This window comes from Crocuta crocuta, unplaced genomic scaffold, assembly GCF_008692635.1.
Source record: "Crocuta crocuta isolate KB4526 unplaced genomic scaffold, BGI_CrCroc_1.0 scaffold152, whole genome shotgun sequence".
Taxonomy (NCBI): domain Eukaryota; kingdom Metazoa; phylum Chordata; class Mammalia; order Carnivora; family Hyaenidae; genus Crocuta; species Crocuta crocuta.
Window position 1 is genome coordinate 3780394 of NW_027528798.1, and position 27751 is coordinate 3808144.

A 27751-nucleotide genomic window follows, 5' to 3' on the forward strand; every position below is an offset into this window, starting at 1 on the left:
GAAATTCTTCAATGTAGCTGAAGTCTTCCAAATTAGTTAAGTGAAAATGAGCTCAATTCAGACAATCAAGAATTTATCTAAGAGGCAAGGAAATATGTTGGATAACTCACAAACACCACTGTACTTTACCCACAGCTTAGAACTCCACAAATTTCAAAATATAGATTTAACAGGTTTCTTAACAGAATGTCTGAAAATTTTTAGTGAGAGAGGTAATAAACGTTTTTTGCCATATTACATGCCATATAATTAGCAGACAATTCAATTTCTCTCCAGTGAGATAATTTATCATAAAGAAAGTCACAAAAATTGTAAGCAGTCTGGACTCGTGTTTATTGAAGCCAGTAATTAGAGACATCTTCTTTTCCAGCACTAGAAAGCAAGGTTCCACAAGACTGCATAACTGGATCTGGTTAGAGCCACACCCCTGGACTAAGGCTGGTGGGGGAATAAACTGCAGTCCTAATTTTAAGTTAAAAACACCAATAAACTTAGTATAGAGACGACAGTGAACTTTCACTTACAGCATCAACATTGTTAAGGTCATGATGTACAGAGCAGTCACTTTCAACTTTGTTAAACTCATAAAATACGACAGCATCAGTTTAAATAGTGATTTTTAAAATGCCAATCCAAAAAAAAAAGTGCAAACAAAATTAAATAATTCTAGCAGCATACCCGTTGCATTTTTAGGAAAGACCAATTCATGGCCCTTATTGTGGGCACATCTTCAAGGTTGGGCTTATTTCTTTCATTTTTTCCATTTTAAAGACAAACAGCAGATGTAGCCACTATAATATATATAAATAGTCAGAAAATTGTCTTTAACAGTCTACCATACAAGTGTATTCTGCAAATAAATGAATTTTACTTTAAAAAGTAAAGGCTGTTTATTGTTTGGCCTTTGGTTCCACTGCTTGAAAACTCCAAAATAACAAAAAATATCTCCCTTTCTCCCACCCCCTCCCAAAAGAACCCTGCAGCTTCCCAAAGTTGGTAGACTTTGGCAACCACTGAGCACATGACATATTACGCGCACCAGTGTCTTCCACTACTAGGAGCATCCACTTGTTATGAGAAACTCAAAGTGATCAAGAAATCTTCCCTCACAAGACAGGTGTCTTAGCACTTCATCAGTTTTAGTACATCTTAAATTGACACAAAAGTGCTTATTAGTTTAAATGACAAAAAAAAAAAACCTTTTTAAAAAGTAAAATTCTGCATTAACATTTGAAATCACACTGTATCCCCCATAGGCATGTGCCTTTCCAATAATTCTGTCTTGTTTCTGAGGTCATTTTGCCCCCACCCCTACCCCAGCTGCTATAGAGAAAGGGGCTACGTGACCCCACATCAGTGTGGCCACAACTGTTGGGCATCTACTGGTCACTACAGCACAACTATCCTTATACAGTAAGTTTACTGTCATTACGTGGACAATCTGGTGATTGGAAGCCACAATACATTAAAAAAAATAACTGAATTTAAAAAGGGGTGAAAAAGTGTATTTTTAACAATAAGACTGGCACAAAAAACATGTTTTTATGTTTGTCAGAAAGGCAACTAAATACTCAGCTTTCTCCTTAACAGTGTTCAGACCTTTACAAAAAAGCGATTCAAGACAGTCTTAGAGTCTTCTTATATACAACACAGGATATTAAGTTATGCCCAGTACTATGTTAGTGGTCAATCAAATCTGGTATGTGAAAGTAATGACGTTAGGGAAGTTATTTTCAGACACAGTACAACAAACATTCATATAAAAAAAGTAAACTCCACAGAAGTGAACTGTGGTTTTTTTCCCTTGGTTTGACAACAAATGTTTTATATATTAAACCAATGGTAGTGTTTGCATTCAAATGTTGTGTCACATATAAAATTAAAAGTGCCATTTCAAATCCACAGAAGTCATTTCTAGAATGGTGGTAGGACATGACAATGTGCATGAATTTGCCCTCAATGGAGACACAGAAACTCTTGTTTCCTTAAGAAAAAAATGCTACACTTATGAAAAACACAAGTAAGAGAAATGTATCATTTCCATTTTCACTATAAAACATTCACACTTATTTGTCCATCTGATAGCACTGATCAGACCAGAGAGCTAGGACAAGACCCTTTTGCATCAATGGAACTCTGTGAAGGTGTCCACAGACCGTAAGGCAGGGATTGGTGCAAGCCAGTTCATCAGAGTGCAATTACATTACAAACCTCTCTCAAACTTTCTGTAGCACATTGTATTATGGTAAAATGAGAGGTTGGTTACCCATGGTCTGTTAGTAGGCCAGCCTGTGGCAATACAAAAAAAATTTTTTTAATTTAAAAAACAAAACAGGAGCTATTTTAGAAAACAACTCAAAGTTAAACTAATTTTGTAACTGCTGACTTTAAACACACTCCACAGTGACTGCCCCCCCAGACGCACATGCATGGAGCCCAGCTCGTCCTCTGAGGACATGGCCTGGGCCGCACGTGTGCATCTTGTCTTGGGCAGCTGCCATCTTCCCCACCTTTGTCAGCTCCACCTGACTCAGGCACCCCACGCTTACACATCTTTCTTAAGTTAAAGATGCATTCAGAACAAGTCTTATTCCCATTTCTCAGTATTTAGTTTGGAAATACTTTTAAATCTTAAAGATGATTACTCAACTTTCTACTGAACACACGGTATTTACTACCACCGTTCGTCTCCTCCCTCCTCATCTCCTCCAACCTTCAGCTTCCCCACCATCACTTCTCGAATTCCTCCTTTCCGTCATTCTCTTTCCTGGACTTGCTGCTACTTAATCTGCTTCCCAAGAACAAGTGAATTTGCTAACACTCAACTGGTCAGACTAACCGCCCTCCGATCAATGATTTCCCAGTCTCATTTGCTCCACCCTGAAAGAAAGCAGGCCCTCTTTCTCTCGATCGACCCTCCCTTTCACAAAAGGCCCAGCTGTACTTGCTTCTCATGAGACAGCCACATGCCTGAGAGTCCAAGGGTTATCCTTAACAAAGGGGTCTGACACATAACCTTCCTAAATGTGCATTTCATACTCAGACAAGCCAATGAAGTATTTTTATAAGTTCATCTCCCCTGCCCCAAAAAACTGATAGCATGTGCCATATCAGAAAAATCCTTGTCTTAGCAGATCAATATACATAGTTATTTGGTCATTTTACATATGCACTTTTTAAGGAGGATCAGGCTTCATTTTCTGTTGAAGAGTTTGTTACCATGGAGTCTGGTTTTCGAGTCATTCTATCCAGTTCTTCCTGAACATTTGTCAACACAGTCTTTTGTCCTTAAAAAAAAAAGAAAGAAAGAAAGAAAGAAAAAGCAGCAGTGATGGGAAACAGAAAAGAATTTTTTAAAAGGGAACATTTAAAATTATACAGACTTCTGTAATCACTTGTGGTGATAACAACCTCAGTAAGAATGAAAGCAAGACTTTTTTTTCACTGGAATGACTATGAGGAGATGCCTTAATTCAACCCTTCCTTCCAAACATCACAGGTCCATGTTCCTCCAACTACATAACTGCCCCCTTGCTGGGCAAGCCTTTGTGCCAAATATAAGGGTCTTTCTGAAAACACTCTTACCACCCACCTCCGTCCCCATGCACTGTCATCACCTCCTTGTTAGAAGTGGCATGTGAATTTCTGGCAATATGGCAAACTACGTTCTGTGCCTCACACAGGTGTTTAGGTTTTGTTTTTAATTACAACACTAACGCACATGGATAGCCTGGAAACATAATGCTTCAATAAGAATATAAGACTAAGGTCAGACATTTCAATCTTGCACAAAGTCAGGGCTCATATTCTTTTGTTGTCAAACATTAGCTAGGGCCTGGAAATGACCCTTTTCTCCTATCAGAAATACCAGCCCTTAGTCTGGGCCAACAGACCAGATGAAGTCTCTAAGAACTCAAGAGTCCCGGAAGGTTTGGCTGACCTGAGGATGTAGTGATCTCCTGAGGGCCTCCTATGATCTGAAAACACCATTTAGGGAAAACACTGTATTTATTATTTTAAGAAATTTTTTAAATGTTTTATTTATTTCTGAGAGAGAGAGAGAGAGAGAGTGTGTGAGCAGGGGAGGGTCAGAGAGAGAGGGTGACATAGAATCTGAAGCAGGCTCCAGGCTCTGAGCTAGCTGTCAGCACAGAGCCTGACACAGGGCTTGAACCCATGAACCATGAGATCATGACCTGAGCCGAAGTTGGACACTTAACCGACTGAGCCAACCAGGTGCCCTGGGAAAACACTGTATTAACATTCCTTACAGTCAACGGAAAGGTCCAGCGAGCCAGGCGTTACTATCATCCCTGTTATAGAAACAACAACTGGGTGGGGAGCCTGGGTGGCTCAGTTGGTTAAACGTTTGACTTCGATTCAGGTCATGAGCTCACGGTTCGTGAGTTCAAGTCTCACGTTGGGTTCTGTGCTGACAGCCCAGAGTCTAGACCCTAGACCCTGGAGCCTACTTTGGTTTCTGTGTCTCCCTCTCTCTCTGCCCCTTCCCCGCTCATGCTCTCTCAGAAATTAACGTTAAAAAAAGAAAAAAAAAAAAGCCTAGACCTTCCCAGCAAAATGGGTAATTCCCAAGGAACTCAGCTCTTTAGTTTCAGAGGCCTCCAAGACATAGACTTGCCCTACTGCCCCACACGGAAGGAGTGTGGGTTGCCACAGTGTGCCTGTGACAAGGTGGAGCTTCACAGAGGAGGAATTGACCCTTCAGTGAGACAGTAAGGGTTCACAGGCTCAGCTCATGGCAAGACTAGGAACAGTGAACAAATATCCTTATAAAGCATCACAGAAAATTAAATATAATAAATAAAATATCAATGCTACACCCTAGACCATGACCTTCAACGAGTAGTTCTGATACCAGGGTCACATATACAGTTTAGGATATACCTCAACTCATCCAACAGTCAGTTCCTGAGAACCCAATGTACACAAACCCCACCTTTAAATGTGTCAAAGAAACCTGAATGCTATAAAGTGTACTGCTCAGTGTAAGGTGAAGATGTGCTTACTTGCTTGGCTGTTGGGAACAGGGAGGATATGCACATCAGGTAACAGCAGACACTCCTGTCTACTCCCCCACCTCCAGCACTGCTCAACCAGAAGGATCATAGGTCTCTAAGGACCCTTTAGTACCTGACTTCTTGGCTGTGCTCTGCACACCACCAGCACCAGGACTTCCAGGAGAACCAGTCTTTTTACTCAGCAGACTATTGAAGAAGCTGGCCAACACACCTTCACTTGCTGCATTATCTAAGGAATCATTAAGAAAAAAAGGCTCATATCACCTGGATGACTCAATTAACACTACCACAAAACTATAGTTTTCAGCTTGGAATCATCAATTTGTGGCTATCATCTTCCCAGGACATTGGGCACATTCATTACTGCCACTGCCAAGGCTACTCATCTATCGGCACGTTAAGTACAAATCTGTTTATAGATTTCCCACCTGTTTGGGGACATAATAGAACTCATGCTCCACGTCATCTCCCTATCCATGAGGCAGTGTTTTCCACAGTTTTATAAGCCCTTAACACTCCAAAGCTGATGTGAAAAGCTGAATTGAAGATACCTATTGCACACATAGGAATTAAATAAATTTTGTTTTGAGAGTTTTATTGTAGCCAGCACGTTTGGATATTACTAAGCCATTAGGATAAGGACTACTTATAATTCTAAGTAACTGGGCTTGACGAGAGAAATGAAGCGGAAGGAAAATCCCACAATTCATATATGGTAATCATTTAAAAATGAGAAACAAAACCAAGGACTCAAAATACACACTCTATTTTATTTTACTTACTTCAAAAGTAATCTCCACACCCAATGTGGGGCTTGAACTCAACCCCAAGATCAAGAGTTGCATGCTCTTTGGGCACCTGGGTGGCTCAGTAAGTTAAGTATCCGACTTTAGCTCAGGTCATGATCTCATGTTTCATGGGTTCGAGTCCCACATCGGGCTCTGTGCTGATGCTCAGAGCCTGGAGCCTGTTTTGGATTCTGTGTCACCCTCTCTCTCTATCCCTCCCTCGCTTGTGTGCTCTCTTAAAAATAAACATTAAAAAAAAAAAAAAAAAAGAGTTGCATGCTCAACCAACTGAGTCAGCCAGGTGCCTCTCAAATTACACATTTAAAAAATTTATTACTTATTTACTTAAGATTTATTTTTATTTTATCTTATTTTTGAGAGAGAGAGAAAGAAGTGGGACTCACCCAAAGTGGGGCTTGAGCTTAACTGAAGCAGGGTCTCATACTCAGCCAAAGTGGGGGCTCATGATCACTTGAGGCAGGGCTGGAGCTCACCCAAAGTGGGGCTCACACTCCCAAATGGTGAGGTAACAACCCCACCGGAAGTCAGATGCTTAACTGACCGAGCCACCCAGGTGCCCTTAACTTTGTATCTTGAAAGTTTATTTATTTTAAAAGAGACAGAGAGAGTGAGTGGAGGAGGAGCAGAGAGAGAGGGGAAGAGAGGATTGGAAGCAGGTTTCGTGCTGACAGCAGAGAGCCCAATGTGGGACTCCAACTCTCAAACTGCAAGATCATGCATGACCTGAGCTGAAGTCAGAAGATCAACTGACTGAGATACCCAGACGCCCCTTTATTTATTTTTAATGTTTATTTAGTTTGAGAGAAAGAGAAAGAGTGAGAGAGAGAGAGTGTGCAAGTGTAAGGGGCAGAGAAAGAGAGAGAATCCCACACTGACAGTGTGGAACTTGATCCCATAACCTGAGCCGAAATCAAGAGTTGGAAGCTCAACCAACTGAGCCACCCAGGCACCCCTCAAAATACACATTTTAAAGTGACTTATGTTATACTCCTCTTTGAAAGACCCTGCATTACCTAAATGATGTCTTACAGAACCCAGTGTAAAGGTGATTCCAACAAAGCAAGAGGTCTTAGTGTCTGCTAACCATAAGCCCCTTCCCCTTGAGCAAAGGAAAGTGGAAAGCAGACCCTTCTTGAGGAAGAGAACAGCCCAGGTGCCATGGGCCTCCACCTTCGAAACACAGCCACATACCCCTTCAGAGCTCAGGCCGAAGACTAAACACTCTCCACAGAGATAGGATACATACTTTTGATGTTTGGGTCCGGCTTCTTTACTGATGTGCCTGGGGAGGCGCTAGGCACACTTGCTGGCCCTCCCCGGCCCTGAGTTCTTGGAGAGCCAGAGGGTCCTCTTGCAGGGGATTCCTAAGTTCAAAACCACCCCAAGTTACATACAAGCATAAAAATAACAGAAAATACATATTTCAAAAATGAAGACATGCTCTGCAGGGTATTTTTCACAGTCTAAAGAGAAAGGTGGTAGGACTGGGACTTTGCTCCCAGCTCAGTCTCTTTCTAGACCTTAGTTTCTCCTTAGAGAAGAGACATCAAGATAATAAAGCCTGTTCACTCTATTTCCCAGAGCTATATTCCTATCCTAAGTCCCCTACTCTGCCTGGCCCTGGGCCTTCTGGGAAAACAAATTTCCTTTGAAAATACAAAATCCCACACAAATATAAGCTCTAAAAAATAATGGCATTAAATGTGAAGACACCTACAACACTGGGCCTTGACCCCATTTATTTTAAAGTACTCACAGAGGCTCTCGTGGGCGTGGCTGGCTGCTTGGCTAGGAGTGACTGCAAAGAGGAACACACTGGCCATTAATCGAGGCATGCAGAATGGATGGAAAGTCTGGAGAAACAGTTACTTCCCAGTACTCCATTAGAGGGCGCCATTAACAACAACCAAGTCGGGTTTTATATTCTACATGCAAAACGTTTAAATTCAGAAATGTGGTACATGGTGAAAAAAATAATCCAAGTTACCAGTTTTGTACTTAAGGAAGCAAGGAGAGCACAGAAAAAAGGACCAGCTGGCAAATAAACCATCAACACCCTCTGCTGAGCTGCCTGGACCATCAGGAAGACCTGTGACACGTCTAAGTGACATGTCTAACAACAGTTCTAGTAAAACAGAAAGGGGAGACTGTGTTTGCATTCTGAACTGTCAGCTGTGGAAGTTTCTCTCCTCATCTACAAATTGAGTACATCGGCTCACCTGCCTTCATGCAGAGGACTGTGTGGGGCTATGTGAAATAATGGAAGTGAAGTCAGGGCACTTGGTAAACTGTCAACACAGGAAGTATTAAGCCAAAAAAACCTAATTTCCAGAGAGAAAGGGTACTTAACATGATACCAAGCCTATCATTGGTGAGAATCTGCAAGTAGGCAGGGGATCACCTGAGGCAGCTGGTCTAACCCCTACTCTGTACCAATGCTAGAAATGGGAGGGAACAAGGAGACCTGGTGGCAACCCCTTTAATGCTGCAAGCTCTTCATGATGCCCTCGACCTTATCCCAGGGGACTGGCATTTCATGCAAGAGAAGGCCTCTGCTCTAGCCTCACTGGTTTTTCTTACCTGTTGCTTCATTAGAAAAACCTGCTCATCCTCGGCTGCCAACTCTTTGTCATGGACCAGCTGTGAAGTGAAGTGATACAACCATTTGTGGTCACAGGCCAAAAACACCCAAACTAATGTCAAAATTCTCACTGAAAGAATCTTGGGCTCAGGTGTCAACATGGTTCTGGGAAGAGACCCTGTGGCAACTGCGAAATTATGCGTTTCTAGCCTGGCACCAACTCTATTCCAAGACCAGCTAAGCCATGTGGCCAACTGACATTTTTAAGTCTGGCAGGCCGGCAACAACCCCTCTCAATCAGGGCGTGCAGATCAGGGGAGCACAGGGGTCTCCTAACAGTAATCCTGAGGTAGCAGTGGCATTGTCAAGACTTAGTGGGTAACTTCCACCCAACTCCTTATGGGCACTCCATCACTCATGCCCCACCACCTGGAGCCATTTACATTCACACCAGACTTCACCTGAACTTTTTTAAAAAGGCTCTTGGATTACATTTTTATTCTCCCAAAAATGGTTCAATGTGTAAGACATATCTCTTTTTATTTTTTTAAAGACAAATTTCTTTTTTTTTTTTTATGTTTATTTATTTTTGAGAGAAACACAGAATGTGAGCAGAAGGGCAGAGAGAGGGAGACAGAATCTGAAGCAGGTTCCAGGCTCCAAGCTGTCAGCACGGAGCCCAATGTGGGGCTCAAACCCACCAAAGGTAAGATCATGACCTGAGCCTAAGTTAGACACTCAACCAACTGAGCCACACAGACGCCCCTAAAGACATATTTCTTTAAAGGTTCTTTTCCCCCATAAAAAACAAACAAACAAAACAAAGAGGAAAACACCTATAACTCAAAGTGACTGATCTGGGTACCTTTCTCACAGGAGGTTTCACAATAAAATCTTCATATGCATCTTCTGGCTTCACAGTTGTAAAATTTTCATGTAAAATAGCTATTTTCTTTTCGTTGTCCCAGCCTGCAGGTCTAAAAGCAAAGAGATAGGCATTGATTTGCTCTTCCTGGGGCTGCCTTACAGCACATGTTAGAGCCCATTCCAGGTTAGCAAGGACTCCTAGGTGAGACTTCTTCCCACAAGATCTGGTCTGTAGCTGCTGGCGCTGGCTTGGAGCTTGTGGCAGACAAGCCAAAATTTACTACCAGCATAACCCATCAGACTGACACGGCAGGTCCTGTTCTGTACCGAGCTAATGGGGCCGAAGACCTAGGAGCCAGAGTGAGATCTTACTAACTACACATGCTGACCCACCAGGAAGTGTTCAGAGCTTTCACACAACTCTACCCAGAAGAGCAAGGACACAATGGGGCCTTGTTCCCACAGAGCAGAGGACACAGGGAACAGCACACACAGCTCTGCAGGAGACCATTCCTCCTGGCCTTTGGTGTAGAGGAACTGAGAACTCTTCTGAAAACTGTTTTCTAACGGATTAGTTCGTTAATTTTACTGGTGTGGGAAGATGTACCGTGGAGCAAAGCAGGACAGCAGGATCTATACTCTCTCAGGCTGCAAACCAGAAAGACTCAAGGAGTCCTTGAGGCTCCTACATGGGTGCTGCCCTGCTCAAGATCACTAAGCAGGATGGCACCCATCTTCCATTAAGTTAAGCTACAGTAGCCTACTGTTCCCACCAGACTCTCCTAAAAAAGGGCAACTGTAAAATCCTTTCTACAACACACTTTTGAACTCTAGAAACCGTAAAAAATGGCAAATGATTGTTCTCATAGGTCTCCCTTTCTCTACCTAAGTCCTGCTTCACCGCTCTACAACCAACAGGGCGCTCTTACCCAGGGTGCTCCACCCAAATGGTTTTGCTGACTTCACCAGCTCCCAGATAGGCGAACTAACAACAGGATCAGAGATTCAAAGGGACAGGGTATGATCAAGATATGGCCACAACCCAGGCAGCCTTCAGAAGCTGTGAGATGCTCCTCCTCTCCAGACCAGCCCAGATCCTCAACCTGTCTTCCGGGGCTTCCTGTTCCTTGGGATCACAAGAAATATGGGCACTTATCTATTGTTCAGAGCTTATGTCTTTGGTGTCTGTCTGATTGCTCTGGACAACAGTCCTCTAAAATCCACCCAAGGCTCTAGCTTTGCCATCTGTGAGTAGCACAAATGAGGCTCTCCCTAAATTTTCAGCAAGCAACCTCTTCAGTCCCAAGAGCTCTTGGCTATCACATCTTCAGCCTTCTCAGAGACTGTCCCTCCTGCTTCTCCATTCCTTCTGGCCTGCCTAGCACACACACTTAGCCTTCCAGCATCGCCCCCTCTGCCCTCCCTGCCGCACTGCCTCCACAAGTCCATTACTGCCCCACCCCTGCCCTCCAGTGCTGTGTGCGGTGACCACATCCCATTCACCTCTGTGTCCTTAGCATAGAACGCAGGCACCTAATAAGTGCTCAGCAGTCAAGAGGATATCTAAGCCTACAAACACTGATCTACTAGCACAAGTCCTCTCAAAGGCCACACAGCTTCAACATTCATTCATGCATCTAAAACACTCATCACTTTCCAGTGACAGAAAAACACAAACTGGAATAGACAGGTATCTAAGTCTCTGCCCAGGATCATTAGCCCCCATAGCTCCTAAAATACAAAATGCCAAAAACAAAATACACATTCAGTAGAGCCAAAGCCCATGCTAACAGGTTCACCAACAAGGGTGCCTGCAATCATCCCTGCTGATGGGCAGAGAGATCACATGCTTCAACAGAAGACATCAGAGTTCTTCCAAGCATAATCCTCAAAGTACTATCACAGGCTCATCAGTTTTTGGTCAATACATGATCAAAGCCCAATTTCCTATACTTCAACTCCCTCCTCCAGCCAGTATCCTACCGGAGTTGACAATAAATGACAAAAATGGCTGGCTTAAGTTTTGGTACCTTGCTCTCAATGATGAGAGGCAGCACCCATGACCTCACTCCACCTACTTCCCTTCGACTGAAGCAGAATGGCAAATAATGTAGAAATAATGGGTATATCTATCCCCTGTGAGGTCCAGCCCAAGCACTTCGCCCCCAGGCAGTAGAAAGCTGGCTGTGTACAAGAGAGACAGAAGGCACCTTACTTGGAAGGATAAAAAGAAAAGAGCGAATATACTATGAAAAGAAGCATTTGAAATCACCTATAAGGAACTCACATAAAAACTGCATCTTTTTCCACAACTAAGGCAGGTGTGATAAAGTGGAAGCCATACGTTTTATGAACAATGTACTTATACAACAAGTCGAGGTTTTTCTCCTCCTTCACTGATGTGTAAATCAAGGCTGCTCCATCTAATCAATCTGCTTAAGGAAAACCAATTCACTGCAGGAGGAGACAAAAGCAAATATATCCAAGCATAATCCTCAAAGTACTACTCACAGGCTCATCAGTTTTTGGTCAATACATGATCAATAGAAAATGTTAAAACTTAAAACTAAAATGGTAATGACAGATGAACCATGTCAAAAGCATAAAGGATGTCAATGGTGGCAGGCCACACGGTTTTTTAACATGCAGACTGCTGTCTTCTGACCGGTCAGGTTGGTTCCTAAGCAGTCAAGTTAATGGCTCTGAGATTAGCCCAGGAAAACACCCTCAGCATACCCAGGGTGCAGATTCTTTCCTAGACACAGATGTTCACATGTGATCCAGTTTATCATCAAACACATCCTCTGTAAGAGTTGAGTACCTACATGTATCAGCACCCTCCACTGAGCTGGACAAGATAAAAGACCCAGAGAAAGTGGTAGGAAACTATCCCTCATCACCATCCCAGAGTGTGGGGATGTAGCACCACTTGCTACTGTGTTTTTACAGAAATATGACTCAAAAGACTGCTGATGCACTCTCTGTCTCAAGGACACCACAAAACATAAACATACGGGAAACTGTGGCATCTATAACAATATTGTGTTGGGTAATTAACCTTTTCTGCAAAAAAGCAAAGTTTAAAAAGATTTCCAAGATATGACAAAAGTAGTTTGGTAATAAGACTATCCATATCATCTTTCTTCTTAATATGAAAGCCTATCAAATGTACAGCATTAAAAATAAAAATGAATGAAACACAGACACAAATTAATAAGTCTCAAATTCCAATACAGTAAAATACAAAACTAATAAAAAGATGTATATAATTTTTCCCCGACAGAAGACCATTCTAGATTCAGAAGTTCTTTATCTTTTTGAAGATACCAATCTAGAGGGAGGCCTGAATTAGCACAGAAGGGAGCCTGTGCTCCTGTGCCCTGACACACCACTCCAAGGATACACTGGAGACAGAACCTCCGTAGGTGTGACTGGATGAAGTCAAAGTGCTCGTCCCTGTAATCATGCTCCTTCTCCAGGACACTCACCGCATCACACTGCAGGGAAGACAGAAAGAGAAAGGAGTCACTTCTTTGCTTCTCTGCCTGCTAAGAATGGGAATAGTGTCTTCTTTAGAAATAAACTATCACAGTTCCAAAAATGAAAGCCACAGTCAAGGGTCTAAACATTAGACAAAAGTGGAAGTGAGTGAAAAGCAACTGGAGATTTCTCTTTCATCCAGGGCTACAGTTTCCAGAGCTGCAAAATGGGGACATAACAGTCTGATCACCTTACGGTTCTAAGAATCAAACACAGTCACAGCAAGAAGCAGGCCACGGGACATGGCTATGCACTGCACCCTCCAAAGGACTCCCATCTCACAGAATATGTGAATGGCACACTCTGTAGTTGGGAATAAAGTACTTTAAAAACCCAAAATGGTTTTTTTTAAGTTTATTTATTTTTATTTTTATTTAATTTTATTAAAAAAATTTTTTAATGTTATTTGTGTGAGAGAGAGAGAGAGACAAACTGCAAGTGGGGGAGGGGCAGGGAGAGACGGGGACACAGAATCTAAAGCAGGCTCTAGGCTGTGAGCTGTCAGAACAAAGCCTGATGCAGGGCTCAAACTCACGGATGATGAGATATGACCTGAGCTGAAGTTGGACGCTCAAACGACTGAGCCACCCAGGCGCCCCTAAGTTTATTTATTTTTAAATAACCTCTATACCCACATGGGGTTCAAACTCATTATCCTGAGGACAAGAGTTGCATGCTTTTCTGAATGAGCAAGACAGGCGCCCCATAAACTCAAATTGGGTTTAAAGCTACTTTTTTTTCTTTTCTAAGAGAAACAACTATTTCTCTATGACTCAACTTACTTTTCATTCCCACATCATCATTCTACAGAGCAGAAGAAACTGAGTTCCCTTCCTTCTTTTTTCAGTGTTATATTCTTTTCTGAAAATCATCTCAAATCCAACAGACTTTAAATGACCAAAACCCCAAAAGAATTCTGCTCTTCTATATGATTTTTTAACCATCAGTTTAGGCTAGACCAACTGGTTTACAGAGCCTTAAAAAAACTGCTTTTAGTTCAGAGTGTGAATCACTCAATACAGTTGACAGTGCTTCGTGGAGAGATTAACTCAGTTTGTATGAACAAACATTCCAGCACGTTGTTCGTGTCCAGCAGCAACATTAAATGACAACGTTTTCCAGCCTGACATATTCAATGTACCTTATCAATCCCAAGTTAGTCCAACTCTCCCATGGGAAGACACCCAACAAAAGCCTCTCAGTTTCTTTCAGATGGTGACTGTTCACTGGCCAAACCCAAGCAGATTTACAATTCCCTGGCACATACCTTTGTGCATACCACCAATACTGGGATTCCCAGGTTATGAGTCAGCATATTGTCACCAAGAGGAAGGGAAACATTTTCTTCGTCAGGACCTGAGGTCAGAGGCCCTCTTCTCTGTGGGGAACCTTGACAACCTTCTTCAGGCTCAATATAGTCTTGAAAATCTTTCACAACTACAGGTGAAAAAGGAGAAGTAAATCACACACACAAATAAAAATACACATGCCAGTTTTGGCAAACTGAAAAAGGCAAAAAATAGAGTTGTGACAAACTTCCCAACTCTGCCTTACTGTAATATTATGGACTTGGAGGTGGTGATACAAAATGCCAATTCTGACATCCAGTCTCAGCATTGTAATTTCAGAGCAGCAATGACATTCCCCTAAACATGTTTACTTATATCCAACCCTTAAACTGGTATTAATTTTTTTTAATTCTTCTATTTTCTTAAAGATTTAATTTTTTAAGAAAAGATTTTATTTTTAAGTAATCTCTATGTCCAACATGGGGGCTCAAACTCACAACCCTGAGGTCAAGAACTGTATCCTCTTCCAACTGAGCCAGTCAGATGCCCCTTAAATAGGTTTTAAAAACTTCTAAGGCGGGGCGCCTGGGTGGCTTAGTTGGTTAAGCATCTGACTTTCGCTTGGGTCATGATCTCGCGGTTCGTGGCTCTGTGCTGACTGCCAGCTCGGAGCCTGGAGCCTGTTTCAGAGTCTGTGATTCCCTCTCTCTCTGACCCTCCCCTGCTCATGCTGTCTCTATCTCTCTTCTAGAAATAAATAAAACATTTAAAAAAAACAAAAACAAAACAAAAAAAACTTCTAAGGCTTTGGGGCTCCTGGGTGGCTCAGTTGGTTAAGCACCAACTTCGGCTCAGGTCATGATCTTACAGTTCGTGAGTTTAAGCCCCGCGTTGGGCTCTGTGCTGACAGCTCGGAATCTGGAGCCTGCTTCAGATTCTGTGTGTCTCCCTCTGCCTCTCCCTCTACCCCTACCCCGCTCACACTGTCTCTCTCAGAAATAAACATTAAAAAAAAATTTTTTAATTTCTAAGGTTTTAGTAATTTCTATTATTTAATAGTTTCTATGAAAAAAAGCCACATTTCTTGTATATCTAACATTTTCAAAAAATCAGAAGAGTAAAACCACCTGAATTCCACAAGAACATGCTGTTTCCATACAGCTATGTCTGCACTAAGGAGCGAGGCTGGCTTGGCCAGCACCATCCATATCTCCTCATCATACTCACTCTTGTGTACCCAGTCTCATCTTTAGGAGATCCTGAGTCACTGTGCAGTGTCAATGGACCTGTTCCTAACACAAGAAGGGGTCAGCAGTAAAATGTCCACTTCTTAGCACACACAGTCACTACTGTATCAAGAGTACAATCCCACAGGAAGGCCTTCAAGCTGAGAATGGTTCATGGCCCTAGTTAAGCCAAGTGAACACAAAGCCCACGGACCCAGACCTTTTCGTGGGGACTTCAAGGCTCACATGTCAGGCCAAAGAATAGGTCAGGAATTAAAGCTACTATGAGCTAGAAGAGCAAACAGGCAGCTCTACCTTCTACACCAAACAGGACAAAAGGACCAAAATGCCTTTCAGTCTCATCCACAACAGGCTAAGAAAATGCAAATAATTGGATTAAAGAGAACCTAGGGAAAGGTCCACATACTCTTCTTCATTGACAGAACAGGTTTCAAACATTTTAAAACAATGAGTTTTAACTTAATGAAGATTTTAGGTTATCACTATATAAACTCCTGGAATTATCTAAGAGTACACTGTCCTAAAATATTGGACAAACTGAAAACCATCTCAACTAACACCTAAAGTGCAAATATAATCAACATTTCATTTTACAGCTTCTTTTTAGTTAAGCTCATTCATAAAATCCCATCATCAATATAACACTACAGAGATCTCTACTGCATTTTAGGAAAAAACAGACAGAAAAGGGTTTTCTCATTAACTTAGCATGGTTATTGACAGATCCTGAAGAAATCAAAGGTTCTCACATGAATCTCCTTAAAAGTATTTTAACAAATCTTCCATTCATTGAAAAATATAACAGTTTAAGTTTGGGTCATAGATCACACGAGGCACTCAACCAGGGTGAGCATGGCAGAGCCTGGAGCAGGTTACAGAGGAACTAAGGGGCTGTGGGATGAGGCAGCCCCAGAGATTGGCTCCATATAACTCCATTACCCAGTGTGCTGCACAAACTGTTGTAGTCTACATATGCCCTAATATGAAAATAGGTGGGAAGCCCTGGGTTGGATTAGTCACTCTCTAAAACAATGACTTAACTGTGGCTATCCAGTAGCCGTAGGAAATATGCATGTGTTTTTAGTAACTCAGCATTACAGAAAATAATTAGAAGGCAAAGTATTCATAACATAGAGGTTGGTGAAAGGAAGGATAATAAGAACATAATGAGCACTATGTAATTCAGATAATAAAATGTGCATTTCTGTTAGGGTGCACACTTCCCATTGTATTAATAATTTCTCTCCAATGGTGAGATGGCCAGTATTTCACAGAAGGAGCCAACAGCCCACTGGGGGGCTCCCCATTTAGCATCACATAACAGTGGGTAGTGAAAGGAGACTAGAGTGCTCTACCCTAGCTGCTGCCACCTCTCTCTCATCTTCTTCCTACCTCATTGATTACCCACTGGTTCCACAATCCTGAATCTCTGAGATCCACAAATCTCTATTTGATAAAGTAAGTGAAGCCCCAGATATAAAGCAGGAAAGACGAGACTAACCTATACAAGCACCACCTTCTAGAGGCTCCTGGGTTGCTCTGCCTTCCCCTCACTGCCAAACAGCTGCCACAGATTTAGGACCACTGGGGGACCAAATCCTGAAAAAGTGGGCCACCATGGAGCAGCTTTCCAAACTTAGCAGACTGGAGACTAGTATTAGATTGGAAACTAGGTTGAGTGACAGCTCTCCACTCATTCAATACCTAGAGTCCAATTAATGTGCAAAGAGGGAGTCTGATGAGCAAGATGGTGGCCAAGCGCTTTATTAAAATGTAACCTAAAACCAGCACTAACAAAGGCACTCCTTCAACATGCAACACAAAGGCGTGACTACCATTCCAAACATTTCAGACTAAGAGTGGTGAAAACAAGAGAGGCCTTCAGAAGGTTAACCAGAGTCACAAGGCATGGACATGGTTCCTGCAATTGCTAGTTGCCCTCCTATGTCCGTTTTCTTCCTCCTTATAACCAAACCAAATCCTGATACCTAGAACACATGGCCATATAGACTACCTTTCCCAGCCTCAATACAAAGACAATGTTCCCTTCAGCCCTTCTTTCCTCCATCCTGCTGCCTAGAACATGGATGTGAAGGCAGCGACAGCTCTAGTTGTCAAGAGGAAGGCCACCACACCCTACAGATGACAAAGCAATAAGCAGAAAGGAGCCAGGATCCTTTTTTTTTTTTTAAAATGTTTTATTTATTTCTGAGAGAGAGAGAGAGAGAGAGAGAGAGAGAGACAGCGTGAGCAGGGAAGGGTCAGAGAGAGAAGGAGATACAGAATCTGAAATAGGCTCCAGGCTCTGAGCTGGCTGTCAGCACAGAGCCCGATATGGGGCTCGAAACCATGAACCGTGAGATCATGACCTGAGCCAAAGTCGGCCCCTTAACCGACTGAGCCACCCAGGCACCCCTAGGAGCCAGGATCCTTAACCTGACTTCCCAGAGCTGCTTTCCAGGCTTGAACTGCCTACCTCCCGATTTCATTTACAGGAGAGAGAAATAAACTTCAGTCTTGTTTAAACCACTGTTATTTTGGTTTTGTGTCACAAGCAGCTGAATCTAATCCTAAGTGACATAGGCATCAGTGACTAAGCAAAAAATGAATTCAACAGTTTAGGGGAATGAAAGATCCCCAGAAGCAGGCATCTCATCTGCTGTGTACATCTCCAATGCATAGAACAGGCCAGGTATAAGGCAGATACTTTTCCTATCTGGGAAAGAACAATAACCGCGGCTCAACCTTGCTTTTTTGTTTGTTTTAAAAATCTTTACAAGGTTAAAAAAAAATCTTTGTAAGGTTATAACACTAAGAAAACAGATTCAGAGACTGAAATCCCAGGGCATTAACCCATTAATCTGGGTAAGATGCTAAATGTGCAGTGAAAGACAAACAGTTCTTCAGCCTCAGAACTATTCTAAGAAATTGTCTTTAGGGTCTCTATTCCACGAGAAAAAGAGGCATTATCTAGAAAGGTCAGTGTTTGAAGGCAGACAAGCCGAGCTGCATAACAACCACTGTAGCACACATGCACACGACACACCAAAGAATTAGATGTTAAATTCCTTGTTTTAGCTAATGAGGGACAGGAGTAAGAGGAAATTGTGACAAGAAGACACATAGCAAGAAATCTGATTTGAAAAGCACATCAAAATTTCTGAACCCTTTTGCCAGTAAATGTGAAGATCCCAAGTATCATGCCCTAGAAGCCCTCGTTAATTCACTAAAGAGAATGATGTCACCCTGTGGAAAAAAGCCAGGCTGAGCCAAGCTTGTCCAGGCCAACACTGCTGCTGCTCAACACTGCCATGACTCCAGCCCCTGCCCCTCCCATTTCCCTGGCAAGGGGACAGAAGCTGATGTAAGTGCAGAAGCAAGGGAAAGGAAAAATAAGCTTCTGAATCACATTAAGGAAAAACAAAACAAAACAAACACACTTCCTTTAATTTGAAAGTTCTTTGTTGTCAAAAGGATTTGGGTGTCCTTAGTCTTAAAAAAGCCTTTCATTTTAATGACCCTATTTCTAATTAAATCATACCTGCTTGATGGCAAAATGAGCTATGATAAAAGCTGAAAGATTTGTCTCCTTTATATATTTTTAAAAAATTTTTAAAAAGTTTTTATATATTTACTTTAAATTTTGTAATGTTTTTTATTTATTTCTGAGAGAGAGAGACAGCATGAGCAGGGGAGGATCAGAGAGAGAGGGAGACACAGAATCTGAAACAGGCTCCAGGCTCTGAGCTAGCTGTCAGCAGAGTCTGACACCGGGCTCAAACCCACGAACCATGAGATCATGACCTGAGACGAAGTCGGACACTTAACTGACTGAGCCACCAGGCGTCCTGTTTTCATTTATTTTTGAGAGCAAGAGCAAGCACGAGCAAGGGAGAAGCAGTGAGAGAGGGACACAGAATCTGAAGCAGGCTCCAGGCCTCAATGCAGGGCTCAAACCCACAAACCATGAGATCACGACCCGAGCTGAGGTTGGACGCTTAACCAAATGAGCCACCCAGGAACCCCAAGATTTGTCTCCTTCAAAGGACTTCCTTTAAACCTGTCAACAAGAGAGTCCTTAAGACCTAAATGGAATCCCAGAGCAATGGACTTACAGTTAACTCTCCACACCCACTGATGCTAACTCAGCAGCCTGAGTAACAGAGAAGCAAAAAGACCCATAGACTGATCAAACTTTGAGGGATGAGGGAAGAATCTTTAATTTTTTTTAATGCTTATATTTATTTTTGAGAGAGAGAGACTGAGTGTGAGCATGGGAGAGGCAGAGAGAAAGGGAGACACAGAATCCAAAGCAGGCTCCAGGCTCTGAGCTGTCAGCACAGAACCTGATGCAGGGCTCAAACCCACAAACAAGATCATGACCTGAGTCAAAGTCGGATGCTTAACTGACTGAGACACTCAGGAGCTCCGGAGAATCTTTATTTTTAAAAAGAACCAATAGAGATAAAAAGGAATATGGTTTCATTTACCTTCTGCAACTGTGATGCTTGAGAGCAAGACCTTTTTAAGTTCGTTTTGACTATTGAATTCACAAAAGCAACTCTGAAATAAATAGTGCAAACAAAACCAAATATTCGGTAAAGGAAGCTTTGTAACCTCTTGACACTGTGAAAAGGAAGGTGGTTTGAGCCATCCCAAGAGACTAGTCAATTTTCCAATTGAGAAAATCCTATTTTACTTACACTTCCGTTCCAGCTCCCTCATTTCTTCTGGTGGAATTTTCATTTTATCAATGTGCTCACGTAAAACACTAGCCCATTTCTGTAGAGATTCCATCACAGTCCAAGGCCTAGACATGTCTGCAACAAAAATGACCAGGGTCTCCGGCAAGGACTCAGCAGAAACTGCAAACTTCAGCAGACCTTTATGGTACAGGTCTCCATCCAGAATCCATACATTGCAGCGTGTGTGATCTAAGAAAAGAAGTAAAGCTAAGTTACTACCTCACAATGACCATTAGCACAGCTAGAAAAAAAAGCCACATCAAGAACTGAAAGGTGACAACCACAGAATTTCACACAAAACACAACAAGAAATCCTAATTAGAAAAGAGCTCAAGCGCTCAGTGGGCAGTAACCCTTGGTCAAGGTTACCTGGTAAACTGTTTAACCTTCAAGATTTTAAAAAAAATTTCTTGGGGTGCCTGGGTGGCTCAGTCGGCTAAGCGTCCGACTTCGGCTTGGGTCATGATCTCGCGGTTCGTGGGTTCAAGCCCCTCATCAGGCTCTGTGCTGACAGCTAGCTCAGAGCCTGGAGACTGTTTCGGATTCTGTGTCTCCCTCTCTCTCTGACCCTCCCCTGCTCACACTATCTCTCTCTCTCTCTCTCTCTCTCTCTCTCTCAGAAATAAATAGAACATTTTAAAAAATTTTCTCTTACATTTTTTAATTATTTTTGAGAGACAGAGTGAGACAGAGTGTGAACTAGGGAGGCGCAGAGAGAGGAGACACAGAATCCAAACAGGCTCCCAGCTCTGAGCAAGCATTCAGCACAGAGCCTGACGCGGGGCTCGAACCCACAAACCATGAGATCATGACCTGAGCTGAAGTTGGACGCTCAACTGACTGAGCCACTCAGGCATCCCTAACCTTTAAAATTTTTAAATCATCACGACATACCATGTCCACATGTAAACAGATTCCAGCAATGTCTGTGGAATAAAGAGTAAAGGACATTTTAGCTCTTAATAAGTATCAAGATACATATAAAAGCTAAAATGTTCACTGGTCAACTGCACTATTGTCTACATAACCCATTCTCCTCAGATATCAGCAATCTATGAGACAACCAAGCTGTGCCGAGCAGCCTGCGGTTAAATAAGGTCTTTTTGTCAGGGATACTAAGCAGTGTGTTCAAATACTACAAAGGGTGCCAAAGAGACAGGACCTTTGTGTTTAAATGCCAAGATAAAATCATTACTTATATACACAGAGGTATGAGTTACTAGATGCCTGATATTAAGGAATGGTTATTTTTGGTATAAATATATGGTTATGTTTTTAAAAATCCTACTCTTTTAAGGGTCCTGAGTGGCTCAGTTGGTTGAACGTCTGACTTGATTACAGGTGAGGTCATGATCCCAGGGTCGTAGGATAGAGCCCTGTGTTGGGCTCTGTGCTAAGTGTGGAGACTGCTGATGATTCTCTCTCTCTCCCTCTGCCCCTCTTCCCAGCTCATACTCTCTCTTCCTCTCTCTCTCTAAAAAAAGTTAAAGATTAAATTTAAAAAAATCCTTATGGGGTGCCTGGCGCCTAGGTGGCTCAGTCTGTTAAATGTCTGACTCTTGATTTTGGATCACGTTATGATCTCATGGTTTGTCAGTTCAAGCAGTGCATTGGGCTCCATGCGAACAAGGAAGAGCCTGCTTGGGATTCTCTCTCACCCCTCCCCTCTCTCTGCCCCTCCCCCCGCTTGTGTGCACACTTCCCCTTTCAAAATAAACTTTAAAAAAAAATTTTATCTTTTAGATATATGGATGGAAATATTTCTTTCCTTATGTCTGAAACTTGCTTCAACATAATCCAGTGTGAAGTGAAAGGAGAAGCAGGTCAGAGTATAGTTAAAATAAAATTGGTAAAGACCTAGTAACTGTTTAAGGCAGATAACACATATATTGGGGTTCATAGTTCTAGTCTATGTTATACCTTCTTTTGTTTTCCATAATAGTAAGTTAAACATACACACAAATGTGCAACTGCTGACATTTCATGAAGCATGTGGTTCCACAATCCTAACTGGATGATCCAACCACTGAGGGTAATTCTCCAAAATGAGAATTTAAGTTTTTAGGTATCATTTTTGAGAAATACTTTTGTTACAAAAGTGTCGAGGGAAAACTACAATCAAAAGTATCATTTCACTAACTTCTTCCCAATAAATTCCAAAATACACTTAAAAACCTATCTTCAGCTAACTACCCCTTTTTGGGTAATCAATTCATTAAAACATATGCTACAAAAAATTAAATATTCACAACTTTATTTCAACAGTATAATAAGATATCTACTATCTAGTTATACTTTCAAAATTCTAATACATTTTAGACACTGGTTTTGATTTCGGTTCTGTAAATGCCTTCAAAGATACTGCTCTGTACTAGAAGCCCGCTGATTTTAACGCCTTCCCCTCACCAGGCATCGTTCCTTTCTTCAGCCTCTCTTCCCACTGCCCACTACACAGTATCACCCATGTGCACAGAGATCACACATACCACATGTGACATTAAATGGATGTCCACAGCCCTGGAGGCAGTGGTCCTTTGATGTGTCATGCCCCACCATAAACCAGGGATAAGAGACCATTTTCTCTATCTGTGTGATTGTCTACAAAATGTATATTCATAACCCAGTCACATCACACAATAAAAAAACAAAACAAAACAACTACTGAAAGATGTATAATTAACTACTGGTAAGGACAACTCTTCCATCAAAAAACGACCTGCAAAAACAAAAACAGACCTGCAAGTAGGTGGCCTAAAAATGTAGAGACCAGGAAATTTTCAAGGCAACCTTAAGGAGTGTGAAATGAATGTCAGCATGTCCTTCGACTCAGAGGCAAGTGAATATGGGTAATATGATGCTCTGGCATGATATATGCTTATACCATCTTGATAAAAGCAGCTATAGAGATTCAGAGAGTATCTACACCATGTCTTATACTTTCAAAAGGGTACTAGAGCTACCACTGTGTCTCAAGTAGCCGGCGATACCTAACATGCATGACCTCTCATTCTGTCAACTTACAAAACAGGTATGGTTACCCAGTTCTACAAATGAGGAAATCAAGGTCCGGAGTGCTGAGGTCAGTCACAACTAACAATTAGGGAATGGGACTCTTGAAATGGTTCTGGTGGCTCCAAAACCCAGGGCTTTCCACAATAATCATGCTGCCCAACAAAAACTGGACCCAAAAGGCTCCGACAATATGAGGCCCAGCGGCCCCTTTGTCCCACACCTACCCACACTGATGACAATGCACCCAGCTGGGCACTTGAATGCCTCTGTCTTCCTCACACAGGAGAGCCCTCAGCACCAAGCCTATCTCCTACCTTTCTTTCACATCTTTCAGTCAATGTTTGGCACAGCAAAGGAAGCCAGGAAAGGAAGAACAGGCATAAAGTCTCTGGGGTTCTAAAATGACCATTACCTTAACATTAATACAATACAGGTCTCCAAGCTTTAACAAGAGATCCTGAACCATGATCTCTATGAAATGACTCTTGGAGAGCATAGAATTAATAAGAATTATACTGCTGGAAAGGACCTGGGTCCAACTTCTTCAAGTTAGCAAAAAAGAAATGGGGAACCAGAGGTGGTAGGATTTAGTCCCTTATATAATCACCCTTACATGTGATCCTTACTGTTTAAGTGGATAAAGGCAAATATAAAGAAAGTAATCTAAAACAGATTCTTCACTCTTCTGCTACACAGATAACCTTCCTACAAATGAAAAGATCTAGACACCAATGATAATTTATTTTAAGGCTGTTCATCAAGCTTACAAGCTTATAAAGAAGCATTACTGAGTAGTGGTAACCAAAAGCCATTACTCCAATCCAACTCATAATTATAAGAATTTTTAAGAAATACCTAATTCTTATAAATGCTTATCATATACTGTTAATATTCCTAAATATCCTGTGTAGCAACTATTACTATCCACATTCTAGAGACAAGGAATTAAAAGAGAACATCCTCACCTCTGGAAATGAGCACTTCTTTTCTTTTTTTTTTAAATGTCTATTTTATTTTGAGAGACAGAGAGAGAGCAGGGGAGGGGCAGAAAGAGAGGGAGACACAGAATCTGAAGCAGGCTCCAGGCTATGAGCTGTCAGCACAGAGCCCGATGCGGGGCTTGAACCCACGGACTGTGAGATCAGGACCTGAGCCGAGTTGGACACTTGACTAACTGAGCCACTCAGGTGCCCCTGGAAATGAGCATTTCTAACATTTTCACAAAGAGACCTAGAAAATTCTCCTGTGAATATCTGTTAAACTGCTACTGTCTGAATCATACCAATATCAGATTCTCCACTAGACCTGGCAGAGTAACAATGCATCCAAATCAATCTGACAAACATTTCTCTCATAGAAAAGTCCAAAGGTTTTAAAAACATCTTTCTTACTACCTTTACGTGCATCTGAAACTCTACCTTCAATAGCTCCTTTTAACTGAAGGCTACCCAGAGCAACAGCTAACAGCCTCATTCCTCATTTTTACTAACATACTATAAAAAGGAAAAAGGGAAGGGGCATCTGGCTGGCTCAGAAAAGTATGCAACTCTTTCTTTTTTTTCCTTTACAGTTTATTCATTTTTTTGAGAGCGCGCACGTGTGTGAGGGAGGGAGGGGCGGGCAGAGAAAGAGGGAGACACAGAATCTGAAGCAGCCTTCAGGCTCTGAGGTGTCAGTACAGAGCCTGATGTGGGGCCCAAGCCCGTGAACCGTGAGATCATGACCTGAGCCAAAGTCGAACGCTTAATCAAATGAGCCATCTAGGTGCTCTGTAAAAGCCTGCAACTCTTAATCTCAGGGTCTTAAGTCCAAGCCCCACATTGGGTGTAGAGATTACTTACATAAATAAATAAGTAACCTTTAAAAAAGTGGGTAAAGAGGCACCTGGGTGGCACAGTTGGTTAAGCGTCCGACTTCGGCTCAGGTCACAATCTCACAGTTGCTGGGTTCAAGCCCTGCATCAGGCTCTGTGCTGACAGCTAGCTCGGAGCCTGGAGCCTGCTTCCGATTCTGTGTGTCCCTCTCTCTCTGACCCTCCTCTGCTCACGCTATCTCTCTCTCAGAGAGAGAGATATATTTATCGGATATAGATAAAACATTTAAAACAATTTTTTAAGTGGGTAAAATCCTACAAAGACATACACTTCATCCATTCCCCTGTGATTAATTCTCACAGAACTAAACAGAAAATGGGAACCACAACCACAGAGTCTGAGACATGCATTTACCCCTTACCACAGAGCAACACTTCACTCACCATCTCGGTCCTCATCATGTACGCTGAGGTAGAGATACTCTAGGCCTCTTCCTTTTTTGCCATGCTCAGCTCCTTGAAGTTTAGTCATGAGGGTTGTTTTACCAGAACCATCTTCACCTACAAAGGATGTACATAAGAAGGCAAAGTGTGCCATTTATTCTAAGCAAGGATGGGGAATCTTGACACTCACACAAGTGACGACAAAGAATTTCACACAAAGCCTGCTGCTGAGGTCTCACTTGCACTCATAATAAACAAAACAGGCTTTGCTGTAAGAATGACTGGGAGGGTGGTGGTGATAAAGGTGGCAAATTCCAAGATCTAAAATGATATTCTACTGCAGTCATCCTTATTTCACAAGGTAAGAAATAAGACAGGTCCACAGGTCTTGACTACAATTTATAAGACATATATTTGGAAAAGTGAAAGTAAAAGGTGGTAAGTTAGTTTCACACAAAATAAACTTTTACCACAAGAAAAGCAAGAAATCTTCAAAATATAATTAAACTTAAAGTCCAGAACTTTGAACTAAAAAAGTCTGATCCTGCCTCACAATCATGAAGAATAGAAGCTATTATTCACTTTTGATTTTAGTACCTCTCTTTCATAAGCATCCTGAAAGCTAGGAAACTGATGAAAATAATTACAGACCTAAGCAAAACTCTTAAGCACAATCTCAGTAATTATCAAGTGCCTCCTCATACCCCTTCAACCAACAACCACCCCCACCCTCGAAAGAGAAACCTTAAACATTAAGAAGAACTACCATCCAGAAACATTACTAGGCACCCCTGGGACTTAATAATATGGAATTACAGGACATGAGAATTAAGCGGCATTCCACAGATCAAAGGCCTCCTGTCTGTTCCCAATACTACTGTATTCAGACACTCCACATTCCATCTGGAGCCTGGTGAACGTCAGCCTGACTTCAATGCCTGCTCATTCTGAGCCACCTTTACTCTGCTGCCAGAATTCCCTTTCTAAATCACAGATCTGGGGACTTTGATTCCCCACTTCCTAAAGATCTCTGAAGGTCCTCTATTACTTTCTGCAATGGTCATCACCCAAAGAAGACCATAAGCTCCCCTCAAAAACGCTGGGAAAACCACCCTAAAACCATCCTCTTAGTGATTCCCATGAGGATTAGGGGATGGACGTGAAAACAAAGGCCCTTGAGAATCAGGAACCTCCAGGAAAAAGCATCAACTCTTCAGCCTTCTACAATCTGACCCAACTTATCTCATTAGTCACCTTCCAGAGGAGCTTCTGGCAGCTTCCAAACCCCCACACCCTCCTGTCACCTCTGTTACTACAAACACTAACCTTCTGTGCCCCCAGAATGTTAACGCTTATCCTTCAAAACACCTGACTCCAAAAGTACCCTCTTGCAAAATAGCATCAAGCAATGTGATGTCCCCACAATAATCTTCCCATGCCAACATGGTGCAGTGTAATTACCAACTTATCTGTCTCCACCGCACAATGTCTGAGGGATGTCTATGCTGTCCCACTGCCCAGCCGATAGGAACTGCTCAACAAATGGATTCTCCGGATGAATGAACCAGACCAAACTCCCTTACTTACAGAAGGAAACTGAGGCTAGACACACTAAGGGATTTGACAGAGGAAACCGGCAGTGTGGGCTGGAATAATGCAGTAAAGTCCCTAGTGAGGATCCCAGGACCTGCTGTCCTTTGCAGAGTCTGACTGTGCCCTACTCATGAAGATGGAGAAATGGTTCCGGTGGCATCTCCCCATAGCCCTGACCCCCAAGTCACCTCATTTCCCCCACCTCCTCCACCTAACCTTCTTATATACACATCTCCCTCTCCACACCTGCAATTTGGTAAACTTCGAGGCTGTGACTACACGGAACCAGTGATATTTAAAGCAAGGCTGATATTGCGGCCAAATGACTAAGAAACGTGGGGACAACTCCACGCCAGCATCACCGGACTCTCCAAAAGAGAGATCCCAACCTCAGGCACGGTGGACTTGGCCACTCTCCGGCTGTCCAGCCAGGATCTCCAGGCCCTCCTGGGCGAGGCAGGCTGCGGGCAGGCGGCAGGAGAGAGGAAGGCTGGCACCTGTGAGAGAGGGGCGCCCGTCTCGCCCACCCCAGCTCCCCGGGCAACGCCCCACCTCCGGCGCTCACCGAAGACCAGGATGTTCTTGCCGGACGGCAGCTTGGATCTAGCGCGGGTGGACACCTCGCTCAGAATCGAGGACCTGTGAGGACAACGGCAAAACGGTCAGCCCAGGGTCTCGCCGGGACCTGACTGGCCCGCGACGGCCCGGCAGTCTATCCGACGGTGCAGCCCAGTCCGGCCAGCTCCCCACTGGGCCCCACCCTGCCCGGCCC

At 42.7% G+C, this 27751-nt stretch overlaps 1 protein-coding gene across 1 annotated transcript in view; it reads right to left on the bottom strand.

Moving 5' to 3' along the window:
• Nucleotides 1-309: 309 nt before the first annotated feature.
• The window catches only part of DYNC1LI2 (dynein cytoplasmic 1 light intermediate chain 2), a 29002-nt gene continuing 1560 nt past the window's right edge, over nucleotides 310-27751 (bottom strand). Inside the window, exons 3-14 of the mRNA XM_077755463.1 lie at nucleotides 27545-27618; nucleotides 25387-25503; nucleotides 20076-20306; nucleotides 14104-14273; nucleotides 12700-12793; nucleotides 11584-11719; nucleotides 9295-9406; nucleotides 8429-8488; nucleotides 7605-7646; nucleotides 7095-7212; nucleotides 5152-5268; nucleotides 310-3287 (exon numbers count right to left, since the gene is read on the bottom strand). Coding sequence (XP_077611589.1) covers nucleotides 3187-3287; nucleotides 5152-5268; nucleotides 7095-7212; nucleotides 7605-7646; nucleotides 8429-8488; nucleotides 9295-9406; nucleotides 11584-11719; nucleotides 12700-12793; nucleotides 14104-14273; nucleotides 20076-20306; nucleotides 25387-25503; nucleotides 27545-27618 — 1372 coding nt within the window. The 3' untranslated portion in view covers nucleotides 310-3186. The remainder of the gene's footprint in view (nucleotides 3288-5151; nucleotides 5269-7094; nucleotides 7213-7604; nucleotides 7647-8428; nucleotides 8489-9294; nucleotides 9407-11583; nucleotides 11720-12699; nucleotides 12794-14103; nucleotides 14274-20075; nucleotides 20307-25386; nucleotides 25504-27544; nucleotides 27619-27751) is intronic.